The sequence below is a fragment of the Anas acuta genome, chromosome 29 (assembly GCF_963932015.1).
Source record: "Anas acuta chromosome 29, bAnaAcu1.1, whole genome shotgun sequence".
Classification (NCBI taxonomy): Eukaryota; Metazoa; Chordata; class Aves; order Anseriformes; family Anatidae; genus Anas; species Anas acuta.
The window spans coordinates 2,659,545-2,677,672 of NC_089007.1; the positions used below are offsets into that span (position 1 = coordinate 2,659,545).

Sequence of the window (18,128 nt, forward strand, 5' to 3'; positions counted from 1 at the left end):
CAGAGGGAAGGAGAAAGGACAAGTGTAAGGAGACACTGAGCCGGGGAAGCCGGGGATATTTTGTCCCTGCATTTCTTATGAGACAGCTAAAAACAGGGGACATCGAGGACTGGCAAAGGAGCATCCCTGGGGACGGGGATCTGCGGTCACATCCCCAGCTGATGCGATTGGGGGGGGTCTCTGCAGACCCTGCAGCTCCCCCACTCCCTGTGCCAAACCGAGCAGCAATCCATGTCCCACCTCCCTCTCCGCATTTCTCAGGTTAGCCCTCGCTTCCCCTCACTCCGTGTGTCCCCTCCCAGGAGAGCCAGGCAGCTTTCCAGCCTGCCCCAAAGGCTCCTGCCAGGCTTTAAGTCTCAGTCAAAGTTGCAGCCGAACAACATGGAGCAGATAAGTTCCACTGCTTTTCCTCCCCATGAATATTTCATAAGGCAGCTGGGCGCCAAGCCTGTCGGAGGTGGCATTAAATTAACTGCACGGACACATGGATGCTGAGACAACAGTTAATGGCTGTGCTCAGAGCTTCGTGTTTTTCATTGAGGATAGGAAATGCTGTATCTGGTGGAAAAGGTGCAAATATATCCCTGCTTCTTTCCTCGCTCAACTACGCCATGCACTGTACAAGGCAGCCTCCTAAATGACCCATGGTCATCATTAATTGCTTAATTAATACTTGTGGTGTGACTGCTCCCTCGGCGTTTTTCACAGATTAATGCTAGCTGGATTTGCATCCCTCTTCTCTCTGAACAACCGCAAGGATAAGTGCTCTGGGGAGCAGGGGAACGTAACGCTAATACTTGCAGAAAGTGGCCTTTAATTCCAGTATCACGCTTTCTGTAGCACCCCAGGTCACTGTCAACGGAGACAGGAATCCTGCTCCCAGGTGCTCAGCCTAAACTGGAGCAAACCAACCCCAAACACGGACTGCACAAAGGGGACAGAGCCCGTGAGGCCTGGCAGTCTGCACCCACAAATTCCCCTCCTTGTCCCTTCAGCCACACAGCACCAAGGCTTGAGCCCTGCACACTGAGACAAGGTTTCTGCCTTCAGCTTTTGAAAAACGCTTTCAGAAAGCCCCTTTCTGAACGCACACCAAGTCTCTCCGTAACTCACACCCACCCACATGCAAAGAGCAGTTCTGCACGACTCCACAAGCAGCTCCCAAGGCTAACTTTGTACACCTGCAGGGCACCCATCACCATCTGGATAAAGCCTTTTAGCCTACCACACCACTACAGATGTGTATAAATGATAGGAAAACGTGCCCATTTCTGCTCCACGTGCTTCCTTCCCAAGACATCCTGCTGAGAGGCGCTGCTGACCCTTCTGCAGGTTGGATTCCTCCAGCCTTGGGGCAGGCAAAGCCGCCTTCCTCCAAGCACATCCCAAAACGGGAAGGTTTCGGGACCAGCATCTCCTGCAAGAGGCACAGATTTATAACAGGGAGCGTTACAGGTAGGGGCTGGCAGCATGGGACCAACACCCCAACCCTCCTCAGCTCCAGAGCAGCACTGGCAGCGACAACCCCTGTGCAGTAGCTGACAGCTGTGGGGGAAACCAGACGGGATAAACTAGGACAGGAGGGATCAGAGCGAGGTGCGGCGGTGGTTGAGGGAGGTGGATGAGGCCCCCAGCACGCCTGAGCCGCGCTTGACGGCTGCCAGATGAGGAATTCGGAGCAGTGAACCCATCTCGCAGGTGGCTTTGCCCGGAGAGGAGAGCTCCCGGGGCTCCCACTGCAGCTCCCCCCTGCCCAGACACCCCCTCTGTGAATCCCCACAGCCCCTGCTCCTGGCAGCAGCCCCCTCACAGCCCCCACATCGCCTGCAGGCTCCCCAGAAACATCGCCCCCCGCTCAACCAGGACCCCGCTCCCCCCAGTTCTCCCACCAGGGCTCCTGCACCCCTCGGGACCCTGCCTCTTCCCATACCCCCTACACCCCCCAAGACCCTCTCCAAGACCCCAGCACCCCCTCAGAACCCCCCACCCCCCGAAGACCCCTACACCCCTCAGAACTCCCCATAACTGCCCTATCCTCCCTGTCCCCCCCCAAATCCCCCTCTCCTCCCCATGTCCCCTATGCCCCCCTTGGATCCCCCCTGTGTGTCTCCCCGGCCCCTCTGAGTGTACCCCGGCCTCCCCTTGTCCCTCTTCCCCACTGTGTCCCCCCACCGGCCTCCCTGTGTCCCCTGTGTCCCTCTTGTTCCCCCGTGTCCCCCCCTGTGTCCCCCTTGTCCCCCTGTGTCCCCCTCCCCCACTGTGTGTCCCCCCCCAGCCTCCCCGTGTCCCCCTTGGTTCCCTTCTGTGTCCCTCCCCGGCCTCCCCGTGCCCCCGTGTCCCCCCTTTGTCCCCCCCTAGGTCCCCCCTGTGCCTCCCCCGTCCCCCCCATGTCCCCTGTGTCCCCTTTTGTCCCTCCCGTGCCCCCCTTTGTCCTCCCCTTTATCCCTCTAGTGCCCCCACCAGGTCCCCTCGTGTCCCCTTGCGTCGTCCCCCCCGCAAGGTCCCCCCATCCGCCAGGGGTCGCCCTCCTCCTCCTCCTCCTCCTCCCTCCTCCTCCCTCCCTCTTTCTCCGCAGGGAGCCGGGGGCTGGGGCCGGGCTCTCTCCTCCGGGGCCCCGCCGGTTCCGGCTCCTCCGTTCCGGCTCCGCTCCCTTTGTGCTGGCAGAAGATGGCGGCGCGGGCGGGTTTCCAGTCGGTGACTCCCAGCGGTGGCGGCGGGGGGGCCGCTGCCGGGGCCGGAGCTTTGGGGCCGGGAGCTCCGGGAGGGCCGGTCCGGATGGGCCCGGCCCCGGGCCAGGGCCTGTACCGCTCGCCGCTGCCGGGGGCCGCCTACCCGGTGAGGCGGGGAAGGGGCCGGCGGGGCGGGAGGGAGAGGGGTTGGGGCCGGGCACGGGCTCGGGGTCGTCCCCCCGGCCCGGCGGGCTCTGGAGCGTTTTTCTTCTCTCCGCAGCGCCCCGGGATGTTGCCGGGCAGCCGCTTGGCCCCTCAAGGGCCTTCCATGGGGCCTCCCGGTTACGGCGGGAGCCCGGCGGTGAGGCCCGGGATGGCGCAGGCCGGCCTGGATCAGGCCCGCAAGAGGCCGGCGCCGCAGCAGCTTCAGCAGGTGCAGCCGCAGGCGGTGCCCAACCGAAACCACAAGTAAGGGGCGGAGGTAGCGGGGCATCCCTGGGCATCCCAGGGCATCCCCAAACATCCTTGGACATCCATGGGCATCCCTGAGCATCCCTGGGCATCCCCAAGCATCCCCCAATCATCCCTGGACATCCCCTGATCATCCCTAAGCCATTCCTGGGCATCCTCGGACATCCCTGGGCATCCCCAAGCATCCCCAGACATCCTCAAGCATCCTTGGAGATCTCCTGACATCCCCGAGCATCCTTAAGCATCCTTAGACAGCCCCCAACATCCCCAAACATCCTCAGACATCCCCGATGATCCCCCAAGCATCTCCGATCATCTCCAAGCATCTCTGGACATCCCTGAGCATCCCCAAGCATTCTTGGCCATCCCCAGTCATCCCTGAGCATCCCCTGACATCCCCAATCACCCCCAAGCATCCCTCAAAATCTCCAAGCACCCCTGATCCTCCCCCAAGCATCCCCAATCCCCTCAAACATCCCCGGGCAGGCTCACATTTATTGCTCCTCTCCCCAAAAGTATCATGGGGAAAGATTGGATTTTGGGGTGAGGGTAGGGCACTGCCGAAATCACAGAGCGAGCCCTAAGGCCTTGCCGAAGCTGACTTTGTGTCATCTGCTGGCTGCTCGCAGCAGCACAAAGCTTTTCTGTGTGCCCGTGTCCACGGCGCTTTGCCTTCACGCCACGCCTGGGCCTCTCATTGCATCTTTTTGTTGGGTGGCTGAAAGGGAGTTCAGCTTTCATGTGCAGCCCCTTTTTTAGGAGAGGGGAGCTTCCATTAGATACAAGAATAACGCGCGGCTACTAGACAAGGGCACGTTTGTGTTAGGTTTCTGGCAGAACCATGCGATGCCTCGGTAACGTTGGCAGAGCATCCCTTGGTTTAAAAGGAGTCTCCTAGAAAAGTCGGTCCTGGAAACCACAAGTCGCTGCGGAGAGGCTAAACCAAGGAACAAGACACCACGCTGCTGCTTTCGTGACTGCCTGTTGGTAATTTGCACAGTTTTAACACGCATCTCCTTCCTTTGCAGCGCTAAAAAGAAAAAGATGGCAGACAAAATTCTACCTCAGAGGGTGAGTGGCATGCGTGGTTGCAGCCCCTGATGATATGAAAGGAGCGTGAGGGCGCCGGGGGTGATTCGGGTTCTTGACTGGCTCGTGCTTTGCTGTAGATTCGTGAGCTTGTCCCCGAGTCTCAGGCCTATATGGACTTGCTGGCCTTTGAAAGGAAATTGGACCAGACGATCATGAGGAAGCGCCTGGATATCCAGGAGGCCTTGAAGCGACCCATTAAGGTAGGTGGGGGCTGCGTTCGTGGTTGTTGTAAGCAAGGATTGGAGAATCTTACCTTGGTGGAGGGCGGAGGAGGGCATTGACGTTTGGGTCTCGTCCCTATAAGCGTGGCCTATAAGGAATCTTAATTAATATTCCAAGAATAACCAAGGAGCAGAACCAGGAATGCTTCTTTCCCTGCTGCTCCTCTTAGGAGAGGGGAAATAGGAGGCAAACAAGAATATTAAGCTCAGTTTTGGCAAAGCATAAGCAGGATAGCCATCTGTTTACTTCAAAATTAACACTGAACTGATGCTTTTTCTTCTAGCAAAAGCGAAAGCTACGCATTTTTATCTCCAACACCTTCAATCCAGCCAAGTCAGATGCAGAAGATGGAGAAGGAACAGTTGCCTCCTGGGAGCTTCGGGTGGAAGGACGGCTGCTGGAAGATGTAAGTGTGAGTTACACTTACACCACAGAGGTGACTTTATGGATCTGGAACTGACAGTGAAACGAGTTTCTTAGTGTCCGAGAGCGTAGCTAAGGGCTTGATATCCTCCTTCATCTCTGTTTTCCAAGGAGTCTGATGGTGATGAGACCGAGAGCCCAACTCAGAGACCGCTGGGTATCCCCATGGCAGACCATGAGTTATACAAAGTTCTTATAGCTATAAGAATTAATGGTGAGAGACGGTCAGTGGCTCTTAGAACCAGGGCGCTTGCATTTTATCTGATTGCTGAGTGAGCTAATTTCCTCCAAGCTCATCTCTGTCTCCAATCTTTCACCATTTTTTTTGACTTGGAACTTGATTTTCCAGCATGTATTGATGAATGTAAGTGTTCAGAACGTAGAGGAACGCTGGTGGGCGCCATGCCTGTGCTTGCGTCCTGGGACTTGCTCTCCTGACTCTCTTCCTTCCTGTGTTGCTTGCAGTCTGCTTTGTCCAAATACGATGCCACCAAGCAGAAAAGGAAGTTTTCATCCTTCTTTAAGTCTCTGGTCATTGAACTTGATAAAGACCTCTATGGCCCTGACAATCACCTGGTAGAGGTGAGCTTCTTTTTGCTGTATTGCCTCTAAAAATGGGTTGCTGTTTCAGGAGACTGTATATATTTGTATATATGTTGTATAACTTGAGAGGTGAGGGTATTTAAGATTTGCTCAAGTGGCTGGGAGCCAGGCTTAAAGTCTCTTGAATTCTTTTCTTAGCTTCTTCCGTGGAGTTGCTAGGGGTCTGAATAAATATATTAACTCCTGTTACAAACTATAAATGGGAATCAGATGAATTTTCTGTAGTGGGTGTGGTTTACTGACGAGCATGCTGGGTGCCAAGCAGCGGGAGCAAAGGGAATCGAGCACGTGAGTGCATCCGAATGCCCTCTCCTGTTCCACATATTCCAGTGGCACAGGACTGCAACAACCCAGGAGACGGATGGCTTCCAGGTGAAGAGGCCAGGAGACGTCAATGTGCGCTGTACTGTCCTTCTGATGCTCGATTATCAGGTAAGATGTTGGGAGCAAAATGCTGGGCTTGCAGTGTTTGCTCAGCCGTGTCTGTGGCCACATTCCCATCTCATCGTTCTGCGCTATTTTGTTTAAGCCTCCCCAGTTCAAACTGGACCCCCGCTTGGCTCGCCTGCTGGGGATTCACACTCAGACCCGTCCGGTGATCATCCAGGCTTTGTGGCAATACATCAAGACCCACAAGCTCCAGGACCCCCACGAGCGGGAGTATGTCATCTGTGACAAATACCTCCAGCAGGTAATGGTGGCTGGGGCTGCCTCAGCGTTTCTTTGTGAGCAGCCAGGGATCCCTGGCACTGAGCTCTCCGCTGAGCCCCATGTTTCTGGCACAGATATTTGAATCTCAGCGGATGAAGTTCTCTGAAATCCCACAAAGGCTTCACGCGCTGCTCATGCCCCCAGAACCGATCATCATCAATCATGTGATCAGGTGAGACTGCTCCACTTGGCGTTGTATTTACAGAAAGAAGAGTGGAAGGGATGGATGGGGCATGAGAAGGCAATGTAATGTTCTCCTTTTTCAGTAGCAGTTCTCCTGTGTTGCCAGTCATCATTTCTTTGTCCAGGAATGGTCACCTCTTGTTTACCACAGCCCTCTTTTCCACCAGGCTCTCCCATGTTCATGCCATCCTTTGCATTACAGTTGCTCCAAGCAGATTTCTGTCTACTCAGTTACTTAGCCCGTGTGCTGCAAAGCCACGTGGAGCTTTGCTGTTTGGTGTTAGAGATGAAGCTAACAGTAGCTTGGCTTGTCCCTGCCTGCAGTCCTTATGCAGCATCACCCTAGAGTAGCCACAATTTGGTGCTTTCTTGAACTACTCACCTGTTTTGGATTCTTTTGGATGCCCCTAGTGTTGACCCAAATGACCAGAAGAAAACAGCCTGCTATGACATCGATGTGGAGGTGGATGATACCTTGAAGACTCAGATGAATTCATTCCTGCTCTCAACGGCTAGTCAACAAGAAATTGCTGCTCTGGATAACAAGGTGAGAAGAGTTCCTTAGGTTAGCTGTCCTCAGTGCTGGGTAGGAGTGTGTGTTTGGAGCAAAGTGACCCCTGAACATGACAGTTTGGCTTTGTGCTGTTGTGCATTTGGAAGCTGGAGACAGTTCTGCCATGGTTTCAAATAGGCGGTGTTATCTGGAAGCACAGTTTTAAAGGAAATGGTCAGTGGGGAAATTGGTAATGTTTAGAGCAGGAAGGTGGGAGCTGAGAATCCTATCTGATAAGTGAGCCAGGGAGTATAAGAATTCACCTTCGTGTGTTGGATCTCTTGATGTTTCTCTGACATTTTCCCCTATTCAGCAGTCTCGTTGCTGTGCTTATCTCCTTCAGATCCATGAAACAATAGAGACAATTAACCAGCTGAAGACCCAGCGTGAGTTCATGCTGAGTTTTGCCCGAGATCCTCAGGGCTTCATCAACGACTGGCTGCAGTCCCAGTGCCGGGACTTGAAGGTAAAAGCTTTGTCTTGTGGGGAAGGTGGATCTAGTCACACTCTTTCCTCATTATTACTAGCTCCCACTGAGAGAGAGAGAGAGGGAGAAAGGCAATTTCCTTTTCAGAAAGCAAGAAGTGTATTGAAGTCAAGGATAAGAACCTGACCTGACTGTACTGACGTTTCTTTGTGGAAGGGGGGGTGTCTGTGCAGGCTTGCTCAGCACAGCCAGAGCTTTCACACTCCTTGAACTGTTTTGTCCTTTGTGCTTTCCAGACGATGACTGATGTTGTTGGGAATCCTGAAGAGGAGCGTAGAGCTGAGTTCTACTTCCAGCCATGGGCTCAGGAAGCTGTGTGCAGATACTTCTACTCCAAGGTGAGCGTCCCCAAGCAGGTGTCTCCCTCTGTACCTGGTTTGGACCCCCCCCTTTTCCACCTGGGCCCTGTGGTACTTGTTTGCTGCGCTGCTGTGTGTTAACGCTGCAACTCTGGCTCCTCTTGCAGGTACAGCAAAGACGGCAGGAACTAGAGCAGGCCCTGGGGATCCGCAACACATAGGCCGCTCCACTCCTCCCCAGCCAGAAGGCATCACAGCTACTTGTGGAGACAGAGCTGCAGAGTACGCTGTTATGGCTCACGTAATCCCACTCCGGCACTGAGGCCTGCACCATTATCCATCCTGGCATTGTCCCTCTTGGGGCAACTCTAGGACACCTGGGGTCTTCTGGGGAGTGGCAAGCAGACGGGCTCCAACGAGCACACACTTCTACCTGGTTTTCTTCCTGACTGTTGCCTTGTCAGTCCCAGGGCTTCTGAGAGCCTTTCCGTGACTCCGTACTGCCTGTAGTGTCCCCAGTAGCCAGTATGAATGCTGACTTGGAGCTTTTCTCAAGTTCAGAAACCACAGCCCCTTCCTCCTCAACTAGCATCTAGTTGTGGCACACGCGAGACCTGGGTCTGGGAAGCCTGGACCTGCTCTAAGGGTGGAGCTCTGTGGCTAATCTCGTCCCTGCCTCTCTTTGTAGCAAGGTACCAGGAGATGGAGTGGGCAGGACACCAGGAGCTGACATACCTCCAGCCCTCCCCTCCTTCATGCGGAGGGTGCTGCTGCACTGGGCTGCCCCACAGGTCCCTCTCCTCCTTGAGGAAGTTACTGGACTGTGTAGAGAATCGCTTCTTCCCTTCTCCCTTTTTTCCTGTCCTGCTCCCTTCATGTTCATGACAGACTGCTTTAGGCTGGGAATCACAGGGGAGATGAAGCGTTGGCTTACTGCAGGGGCGTGGAAGCTCTGGAGTGCTGAGACTTCACTGCACTTCAGAGCACTTGGGGTTCCAGCAAGCCACCTGGCTGCTTCTTTTCCTTGTAGCAGGGAGAGAGAATGCAACAGCTGCCCGTGTAATTGTGCAGGGGTGGGGTGTTGTACGCTCATTCCTTCGGGACAGTTGTCATACATCACTTGCTGTGGGGACCAGAGGCTCCTTTCTGTGGACCTGAGTGTAACAGGACAGTTCTTGGGAATGGATGTAGCTCCAAGCATACGTGAGTTAGGAGATGTTTCCATGCTGAAGCTCCTGTGGTTTTTAGTCAAGTTTTAGGTTCCAGGGCTGCCATAAGGCCCAGCATGGATCAGGAATGTACACGTAGACTTTCTTTACTGTGGGGAGTAGCAGCCCCCATGCCTCGTCATGGAACGATTTACTAGTGAACTAGTGGTCAGGTGTAAGAGAACAGCTTCTCTAACTCGGATCTCAGTATTTCTGCTCGGGACTAATGCAAATGGACTCAAAAGTCGGTCATATTCTCTTGAAACAGCTGCAAAAACACATTACTGACAAGCCCCCTCCTCCCCACACCCAGCTTTGGTGTGGTTGGGAAGGTTACTATGAATTTGGGAGCCTGGGTGGCCCTACTCCTTGTGTCTGTGTTACTACATGTCTGTGAGTAATAGGCTCTCGACTTCCCTTCTCCTTTACCCTCTTTGAAATGGCTCCTCTGTGGTACTGGGGTGAAGGTCTTGGTGCTGATGAAGCAGCCCACTGACTCCTCAGGGTAGTCACACATGAAGGATGCTGAGTACTGCGTAGGCAAACATAGCTGTTGCAGAATAACTGCTTTTCTTAACTGAATATTATGGGTTTTTCCATGGACCAAAATTTTTTTTGTACTGTATCCTTGTAGATGTCACCCAGTTTTAATAAAAGCCTCCTGTGAAGGAAGCTGTCCTCCCTCCTTCTGTGCTGACAGCACGCTTTCTCTCAGCAGCTACCTCGGTGGATGATACCTCGTGTATTTGCCTGGGAAGGGACGCGATTATTTTCACTTTATTTTTTTTAACTGGTTTAAGAAACTGCAGAGAAAATGTTCGTCACGTTTTGGCCTGTTATACAGTGCCTTTTCAGGTAAGGATCTGTGGCTTGAAGCGCCCGCTAAGCCTGTGCAGAGTGCTTTTGTGGGAAATGAGCAAAGTAACTTGAGCAAATCTGGAAATCCAGTGGCCAAAGTGCTGATAAAATCTAGACAGCCCAGTATTCACCCTGCTGCCTTGCAGAGCGGTGACAGCCTGTCGCAAGCCCCATGGGATTCAGGAATGATTGTGAGGGAACTGTATTAAAGGTTCCAGAGATGGGTTTAAAGGCATGCAAATGGGGCTTTACTCTTTGCACCCTGCCTTGTTTATCGGAGTAGAAACGTAATGCTTTACAGAACACTTGTAAAGCCTTGCTGCAGGAGAAAGAGATCCTCTGTGTCTAGAAGAAAGGGCGCTTTGCGTAAGGTCAAGCAGTTGGTGCTGCTGCTGCTTAACGCTGAGATTAAGGCTGGCGTTGCCTCCTGGCTCTGCAGTCAGATGGTTCACGTTTCCTACTCGGGGACGAGCCTTCTTTGGGGGAAAAGCAAACGATTTTATGCAGAAAACGGGGGGAGGGAAGCAGCTGGGCAGTCACCATTCCTTGCTGTGCTGAGCTCGGCGCTCTGAGCACCTTCACCTTTGCTTCGGGGCAGCGATCTGCAGCTGCAGCACTGCTCGGCGTTGGGTTGCGAGCACCGGCTGCGGCTGGGACAGGGACCTGGGCGGCCCCCGGGGGCCACGGGTGCCCGGTTTGCCCCGGGGCGGAGCGGGAGGCGGGCTGGGGCCGCCCCTGCTCGGGGGCAGCCTTCAAATAGCGGCGTTGGGCTCAGCACAGCGCAGCGCTCCGGCTCTTTGCACCATGGGCGGCAAGAAAGTGTGCATCGTGGGCTCGGGCAACTGGTGAGCACCCGGTGTTCGGCCACTCCGCGTCCCCTCCCGGAGCATGGCACGGTTCCCACTCTCCCCGGGACACCGGGACCCCCATGCGAGTGCCGTGGGGTGCCCCGGGCTCCCCTCGGTGCTGGCAGCCTCAGTGCCTACAGCTCCGTTTTGCCCGTGCAGGGGCTCAGCCATCGCCAAGATCGCGGGCAGCAACGCGGCGCAGCTGAGCACCTTCGAGAACCTGGTGAGCATGTGGGTGCTGGAGGAGGAGGTGGGCGGCCGGCGGCTCACCGAAATCATCAACACGGAGCACGAGAACGTCAAGTACCTGCCGGGACACAAGCTGCCCCCCAACGTGGTGAGTGTGGCTGAGCACGAGATCCGCTGCTGGCAGCCAGGCTCCCTGGTGACAGGCAATAAAAAGCCGTGCCGGGAGCTGCCGCGGCCCCGCGGGCTGCAAAGGGGATGCACGGGGCTTGCTTAAACGTTCCCAGTGACCTTGCAGCTCGCTTGGATGAGCCGCAGCCCTGGCCACCCTCGCTGCCCACCTTTGCCCCTGCTCTGGCATCCCACAGGCTGGGCTCGAGGCCATGCGGCTGCCTCTGAGCTGGCATCGGCGGCACGCAGCGAGCCCGTTCGCTCAGCCTTTTGTGCTGCCAGGCTCCAGCCCCTCTTACAGGGAAACCCCACACAGTTGCCCTCCAGCCCCTGCTCCCCTCGTTGGGGATCGGGGCGGGCTCTTGGCCACGAAAAATGGGGTGTGAGTGCTGACGGTCCCACCCTGCAGGTGGCAGAGCCAGACCTGCTGAAAGCCTGTGCCGGGGCCGACGTCCTCCTGTTCGTGGTGCCCCACCAGTTCATCGGCAAGGTGTGCGAGCAGCTCAAGGGCCACGTGAAGAAAGATGCAATCGGGATGTCGCTCATCAAGGTGTGAGCAGGAGGAGCGCTGCCCTGGCGGCTGGGGGGTCATAATTTCTGCGGGGCTGCAAAGGGGAGCCAGGGGGGTTGGAGCAGAAAGTGGGCTCCGGGGTTTTAGTGGTGTACAAGAGGGTTTGGGAAGCCTTTGTGGGGGTTTGGAGGTGTGTTTGTGGAGTAGAAAAGGGTGTGAGGGCATGTAGGGTGTGTGAAGTGCTGTGAGTGGGGTGCAGCTGAGCTTTGGGGGGGCTGTTGGGGTGACAGCATCGCAGGATGGGGAGTGACGGGGTTGGGACAGCGGGGGCCAGGTCCTGGAGGGGACGGGTGCTCATCTCCGCACCTGGTTGTCTCCCAGGGGGTGGACGAAGGACCAGATGGGCTGAGGCTGATCTCAGACATTATCCACGAGAAGCTGGGAATCGAGATGAGCGTCCTCATGGGGGCCAACATCGCTAACGAAGTGGCAGAAGAGAAGTTCTGCGAAACAACCATCGGTAAGGAGCCGACGTCCCTCCTCGTTAGCAGCCCTCGTTTCTGACGAGCAGGAGGACGTAACGGGGGCAGCGTGGTGCTGCCTAGAGAGAGCCGTCCCTTTTTGCCTGTGAAGGCAGCGAGGCTCTGTAGGAGCTGGATGAACTCATCCACAGGGTTTGCAGTGTGAGCGCTCACTTCATTAAAAACAGAGTTGTGTGTCTGAAAGCTGCCAGCACCGACTGGGAGCATCTGGCAGGCAGCCTGGTCCAAGTGGAAGGGATGGACACTGAGAGACCCTTTAGGAAATAGAGTTCACCTACCTTTATCTCACGGGGCTTCAAGGGACAGTCACCTGGATCTCATGTCCTTGCTAGCCAGGGCTACTTGGGAGTTCATCTGGCAGCAGCTCCTGACATCCTCCGCGCTGTTTGTGAATCATGCACAGCAGCCAAAACCAACAGAACAGTTCTCTGGGTTAGAAGTTACAAGATTCAAAGTGTCCGTGTTTTAAACAAAAGCAAACAAGCCGTGCAGAAGGCTGCAGAGACCGGAGACGTGGAAGCAGAGCTTGCTGTCGCTGCAAGCACAGCAACGCTCCCATGCAGGGCCCTGCAGGAACAGAGAGAAGCAGCAGCCTCCAAACACAAATTTGCAGTTTCTGAAGACGCTTTTAATCTACTGGGCATGCCACTTCTGTCTTGCTCAACGCAATGGCAGGCATGGGAATCCCAAGGTTGAACCTTGGTTATCCGCCAGGCACTGTACGGTGGCACTTTGTGGTCCCACAAATGTTTAGCAACGTCCAGCAGTTGAGCAAGAGATTCCTCTCCCTGCACTGGCCGCAAGGGCTACGCTGCAGGAACATACCAGGAGAAGAGAGCAGCCCTCCTCTGGGGTCTCCTTCACCTCTCCCTCTCTCCTCACGCTTCTCCTTTTGCCTCGCCAGGGTGCAAGAACGCGCAGTACGGGCAGATCCTGAAGGAGCTGATGCAGACACCGAATTTCCGCGTCACGGTGGTGCAGGAGGCTGACACCGTAGAGATCTGTGGGGCCCTGAAGGTGGGTGAGCTGCTGGCTGAGGTCTGCAGCTCTCTGTTAGCAGAGCCTGAGCTCTGCAGGGAGCTCTGGGGAGGAGGCTGCCACTTGGATGAACTCCTCGGGATATTGCACCCTGGCTCGCCGAGACGCTTGGGCAAAAGGCCAGGTTTTGGAGGCAGCTGTGTGTGTCCTGTTCGGCTCCTCGGAGGGATTGATGGCTGCTAGACAGGCAGGGGCAGGCAGCAGCCTGCTCTGGGGATCACACGGGCAGCTCGTGGATGTGGCAAAGCCCTGGGCTCTAGCGGGAACGGATCGCTCCGTGCTATTGTCTTGCAGAACATCGTGGCTGTAGGGGCTGGTTTCTGTGATGGGCTCGGCTTTGGGGACAACACGAAGGCTGCGGTTATCCGGCTGGGACTGATGGAGATGATCGGCTTCGCCAAACTCTTCTGCAAGGGCCCCGTCACCCCCTCCACCTTCCTGGAGAGCTGCGGGGTGGCTGATCTCATCACTACCTGCTACGGCGGTCGCAACCGCAAGGTGGCTGAGGCTTTTGCCAAGACTGGGAAGGTGAGCAGAGAGGGGAGCAGGCAACGAGGGGGATCTTAATACCTGCATCAATCTGCTGAGATGGCAGCGGCAGGGAGCCAGCGAGCCTTGTGGCATTCTTCACCTGCCCAGCGCCACGGCCTGGCTCCAGGGAAGGAGCTGTGGGGCAGTGGATGGCATCGCAGGCTCCAGCTCCCCTCTCTGTTGGGTTGTTTCAGTCTATTGAGCAGCTGGAGAAGGAGATGTTGAACGGGCAGAAGCTGCAGGGTCCCCAGACGTCTGCCGAGCTGCATCGCATCCTCAAAAGCAAGAACATGGTGGAGAAGTGAGTGCTCTCATCCCCCTTGTCTGCTTTTTTTTTTTTTTTTTTTTGAGGCTGGGCTGGGATCTTCCCCGCAGATGTGGGAAGGGAAATTCATCCTCAGTGTCCCTGCAGCTTAGGCAAAGCTTTGCAGTGCCCGCATCCAGCCTGGTGGGTGAGGCAGCACACCTCAGTCCCACCTGCTCCTGCCCCGCGGTCCTGCGTGGCACAACAGAAGTGGAGGTGCTCTGGCAATGCAGCAAGGGCTGATTTTGTCCATCTTGCCCGTAGGTTCCCCCTCTTCACAGCTGTGTATCAGATCTGCTACGAGGGCAAACCTGTTACCGATGTCATCAAGTGTCTCCAGAACCACCCCGAGCACATGTAAGTGGGCTCTGCCTGCAAAAGCACCGATCCTGCTGAGACGAGCAGAGAGCTCCTGCCCACACCAACTTGCTGCTGCCACAACTTTGCGAGGAGTCCAGATTTCCTGGGAGCCTTTGCAGAGCACTGGAAGGGCAGAGGTTCCCCTTCTCAGCCCTGGAGACTGCCAGACTGAGCCTGGCATCTGCACGGAGGTACCTGCTGATCCCCCTCTCTCTTCGAAGGGCTCGTTTAGCTTCTGCTTCTGTCTAGGGTCTGCCCTGAGTGGGGCTGAGCGTCTTCCTCCTTTCACTTTCTTTCGCTGCGATGGATTCCGTTCTCAGAGGGACTCTGCTAAGTCGTCTTGATCAATACAGGCTGTGCAGGAGGCACTGCCTTGGAGGGCAAGCTTTGCTATTAGCCCCATGGGGCCACTTCGCATGACACCAGCTCTTTCCTGCTTGCTGCTGTTGCTTTGGGCTTTGCTGCCTCACAGAGGGGGCACGGTTCCCTGCCAGGCTCCACCAGAGACTGAAGCTCCTGAGGACTTTCAAAGGGGCTGACAAGCACTCTTCTTTCTAAGAAGCACCAGCAGAGAAAATAGCTCTTTGCCACCCTGCCATGCGCTGCTTCCCCAGCCACCACCAGCTGCTCCTGCTGAACAGGACGGCCGAGGTTCTGCGCATGTGAGGACGGCTCCAGAGGGAGCCCTCGGAGCTCAGTTATCCAGCTTTTTGCTCTCACACCCAAGCCTGGCCGCTGACCCCTTTTGTCACCGATTTGTCTGTGCTAATTCCATGCCCTCTGCCTGTCCCTGGGCAGCCCTCCTCCCTCGCCTTGGTTCGTCCTCTGGCTGGCTTTGGCAACGCAGGGACCAACTGCCCCAAAGTTTTTCTGAGCAGCTGGCAGGCAGCGCAGCCCTTGGCAGTGTACCTGCCGAAGCAGTTGGGCCGTGGTGCTTTTAGATGAGTGACCCGCAGCAGCTTTTGCCTTCACTCTTGCTCTGCTCTGTGCCGTAGGCTGGGCTTTGCTTCTTCCCGTGGCTTTATAGGAGCTGAGAAAAGCAGGTTCCACGCTTTCCCTGCCGCCCCTTGTGGGAGGGTGCTGGAAATTGCCCGCTAGCGCAAGGGGCAGCACAGGACGTGATCCACAGAGGTACAGGCAGACCTCCAGCATCACAAGAGAGGACAGAGGTCTCGTGCCTCATGCTGTGCCTTTGAAACTTGCCCCTTGTCCAGCTGGCTGCCACGTGCCTCTCTGGGCCTCTGAAGCTGGTTCACTCTGCTCGTGTTTGCTCAGGGCCGCGTGGCCGGCGGTTCACTGATCCCTGTCTGGGCTGGCAGGCTGCTGGAGCTGCTGCAGATCTCGCCCCCGTTCCGGGTCCTAGTGCCATTGGGTCTCTGACTAGCAGTGTACTTTATGAATGTTTAAAATCATAATAAATTTGGAGAGGGAAGGGGCGGCGCACGCTTTTCTCTGCGGTTCCCGTGCATCGTTCTCTTTGGGTTGGTGCCCGCTGGTCTCACTAAGAGTGCAGGAGAGGGCACTGGCTGTTCCCTCCTGGCTCTGCACCCTTGTGTGCTGTTCCAGAAATGAGTAAGAGTGCCCCTGCAGGACAATGTTGGCTCAGAACATAACGCGGTGTCCCACTTGCTTTTTCTCAGCAGCAGTTCCTGTGTTCAAGTCTGGCTGTAGGACTGGGGAGGGCAGAAACTGCAGCACTGAGCTGGGTCCAGGATCCTAACCTGGGGCTGGCAGGAACCATGCCAGGGTCCCACTGTGCCACCTGTACCCCAGACTTTGATGTCTTAGCTTCTTGGGACGGTCTGTGCTGTTTTATTCATCTCTCTCCAGCTTCTTTTCCCTGCTGGACTTGCCTCATCCCTGCCTTTCTTTGAAACACATCTCGTACTGAGTGACCTTTCCAGGACTGTTAGTTCTCCGCTCGCCCTCTTGCTAGGGGAATTTAATCTGCTGGCAGTGCAGTTGTTTCTGTGCCTTTTATTAGACACGCATTCTCGGTAGCACCCTACGACCTTTAAATTCAACCGAGCGATCGTTCAGAAAGTAGCCAACATCGGCTTCCTCTGAGAAACTTCAATGAGCTTGGAGGGAAAATAAAGGAAGTCTGGTGTCTTCTTGCAGGGTTGGCACAACTTCTAGTTCCCTTTGTCTTGATGGGCCTCAGGAATCCCAGCTCAAGAGTTTGGATACGAGGCTCATACAGGGGAGAGAGCGTCCAAGCTCTCCTCCCTAGACACATCGCAGGCTCTCACCTCAGCATGTAAAGCTCTTGCCAGCACCTGCCTGGAGCTGCAGCAGGATCAGGAGCTGTGTTTTGGACTTAAATTTAGCTGTTAGCTCATCAGCTGCAGAAGTACATCGCTCCAAGCGCGGCTTTCTTTGCCATTATACACGGCTGGCAGTGCCTGAGCTCCTCCAGGCCTTGTCAGCATTTGCTGAGGGTCGTGAGTCTCACCTGGGGGTGGCCAGCGCATGCATCCCTCGCTTTCAGACAGCCCGTGCCTTGCACTAGCGTTGGAGTTCATGAGCTATAAAAAGTCTTCCCTTTAACATTTGGAGTTATGTTCTGCAGCCTCAGCACATCCAGGCACTGCAGGGTCTGCACAGCTCAGGGCTCTGCAGCGCCGGGGCTGCTGCAGCCTGGGCAAGAAGACGCAGGCGAGGGGGTGGCCCTATTTCTTGCACTCTGAGCACCTCAAAGAGCCCACAGCCTGGGGCTGTGCTGTGCTTGTGGGATCGGAGAATCCCAAAATCATTAGGGTTGGGAAAGCCCTCCAAGATCATCTGGTCCAACCATCCCCTACCACCACTGCCACACACTGAACCATGTCCCCAAGCACCACATCCAACCTGTCCTTAAACACCCCCAGGGACGGTGACACCTCCCTTGGCAACCTGTTCCAATGCCTGACAGCTATTTCTGACAAGAAATGTCTCCTCATTTCCAACCTCAACTACAAGCAAGGAGCTCAGGGCTTGGGGGGAGAGCACCACGCTGTGCCAACAGCAGCCGTGGCGCTTTTTGGAGGCACACAAGCTCTCCAAATTGTGAGCTGTGAGCACAGCCTGGGCCCTGAGGGAGGGTGAAGAAGCCAGTGACCACCTCAGGCACGGAGCGGGGACCGGGGGTGTCCCGAGCACCTCAGGGTTGGAGCAAGGCGCCTGTGTGAGGGGCTGGCCCCTCAGCCTCACACAGTGCTGAGAAGCGAGGAGACCCTGAGGGAGCTGTGCAGAGAGACATGGGGCAGGGGACAGAGCCTGAGGGACAGGGGACAGAGCCTGAGGGACAGGCGACAGCGCCTGGGGGATGGCGGGCTCCTGAGGCGAAGGAGCAGCCACACAGCAGATGGCGCCACAGCCTCACCCCCCCCCCCCCCAAAGACTACAACTCCCAGCAGGCAGCGCGGCCCCGCCTTCCCCACGGGGCACTACCGGGAAGCGCGGCCCTGAGGTGGCGGCGGAGCCTTGGGAGCGCCGGTAGGGACCGGGACCGGGACTGAGGGGAAGGAACCGGACTGGGGAGGGGGAGGGCCGCTTGCTGACCGCCGCCTTGTGTTACAGGCATGGTGTCGGGCAAGCAGCTGGCTGATTTCGGCTACAAGGCGTTCTCCGGCTCCATGATGCTGCTGACGGTGTACGGCGGGTACCTGTGCGGCGTCCGCGCCTACCGCCTGCTGCAGCGCCGCCGGGAGAGGGAGGCGGCGGCGGCGGCGAGGCCCGAGAGCTGAGGGGGGGGGCTCGGACCGTGGATTTTCCCTCCCCCCCCCACTAAGATTCCCACATAAAAAGCGCAATAAAAGCCCCCGGAGAAGCCCCCGAGCTCGGTGTCGTGTCCTCATCCCGCCCCGGGGCTGGGGG

General features: G+C 56.4%; 3 protein-coding genes across 4 annotated transcripts; all 3 read left to right on the forward strand.

Annotated features, from left to right (window-relative positions):
- The first annotated feature begins 2,559 nt into the window (after window positions 1–2,559).
- Window positions 2,560–9,593, forward strand: SMARCD1 (SWI/SNF related BAF chromatin remodeling complex subunit D1). 2 transcript variants are annotated; one of them, XM_068663295.1, is made up of 13 exons: window positions 2,560–2,835; window positions 2,950–3,137; window positions 4,169–4,211; window positions 4,310–4,432; window positions 4,738–4,866; window positions 5,343–5,459; window positions 5,811–5,912; window positions 6,010–6,171; window positions 6,266–6,363; window positions 6,786–6,921; window positions 7,271–7,393; window positions 7,651–7,752; window positions 7,881–9,593. In XM_068663295.1, the coding sequence occupies exons 1-13, from the start codon at window positions 2,668–2,670 to the stop codon at window positions 7,932–7,934; spliced, it is 1,545 nt and encodes a 514-aa protein (XP_068519396.1). In that variant the 5' UTR covers window positions 2,560–2,667; the 3' UTR covers window positions 7,935–9,593. The 2 variants fall into 2 exon arrangements, with proteins under 2 accessions (XP_068519396.1, XP_068519397.1); XM_068663296.1 differs by having other exon boundaries at window positions 2,562–2,835; window positions 4,738–4,860.
- Window positions 9,594–10,478: 885 nt separating this feature from the next.
- Window positions 10,479–15,702, forward strand: GPD1 (glycerol-3-phosphate dehydrogenase 1). The gene is made up of 8 exons (XM_068663297.1): window positions 10,479–10,624; window positions 10,787–10,964; window positions 11,394–11,534; window positions 11,877–12,015; window positions 12,942–13,054; window positions 13,370–13,603; window positions 13,801–13,907; window positions 14,175–15,702. The coding sequence occupies exons 1-8, from the start codon at window positions 10,584–10,586 to the stop codon at window positions 14,269–14,271; spliced, it is 1,050 nt and encodes a 349-aa protein (XP_068519398.1). The 5' UTR covers window positions 10,479–10,583; the 3' UTR covers window positions 14,272–15,702.
- Window positions 15,703–17,621: 1,919 nt separating this feature from the next.
- On the forward strand, window positions 17,622–18,089 carry COX14 (cytochrome c oxidase assembly factor COX14). Its single transcript, XM_068663301.1, has 2 exons — window positions 17,622–17,747; window positions 17,832–18,089. Exon 2 carries the CDS (start codon window positions 17,834–17,836, stop codon window positions 17,996–17,998), a length of 165 nt encoding a protein of 54 aa, XP_068519402.1. The 5' UTR covers window positions 17,622–17,747; window positions 17,832–17,833; the 3' UTR covers window positions 17,999–18,089.
- Window positions 18,090–18,128: the final 39 nt, after the last annotated feature.

Bases quoted from the DNA above. Each gene is read 5' to 3' on its own strand.
- SMARCD1 (XM_068663295.1), top strand. From the start codon at position 2,668: ATGGCGGCGCGGGCGGGTTTCCAGTCGGTGACTCCCAGCGGTGGCGGC. The intron at 2,836-2,949 runs GTGAGGCGGGGA...TTCTCTCCGCAG, and splicing joins TGCCGGGGGCCGCCTACCCG to CGCCCCGGGATGTTGCCGGG. The intron at 6,364-6,785 runs GTGAGACTGCTC...GGATGCCCCTAG, and splicing joins ATCATCAATCATGTGATCAG to TGTTGACCCAAATGACCAGA.
- GPD1 (XM_068663297.1), top strand. From the start codon at position 10,584: ATGGGCGGCAAGAAAGTGTGCATCGTGGGCTCGGGCAACTG. The intron at 11,535-11,876 runs GTGTGAGCAGGA...GTTGTCTCCCAG, and splicing joins TCGGGATGTCGCTCATCAAG to GGGGTGGACGAAGGACCAGA. The intron at 13,055-13,369 runs GTGGGTGAGCTG...ATTGTCTTGCAG, and splicing joins AGATCTGTGGGGCCCTGAAG to AACATCGTGGCTGTAGGGGC.
- COX14 (XM_068663301.1), top strand. From the start codon at position 17,834: ATGGTGTCGGGCAAGCAGCTGGCTGATTTCGGCTACAAGGCGTTCTCC.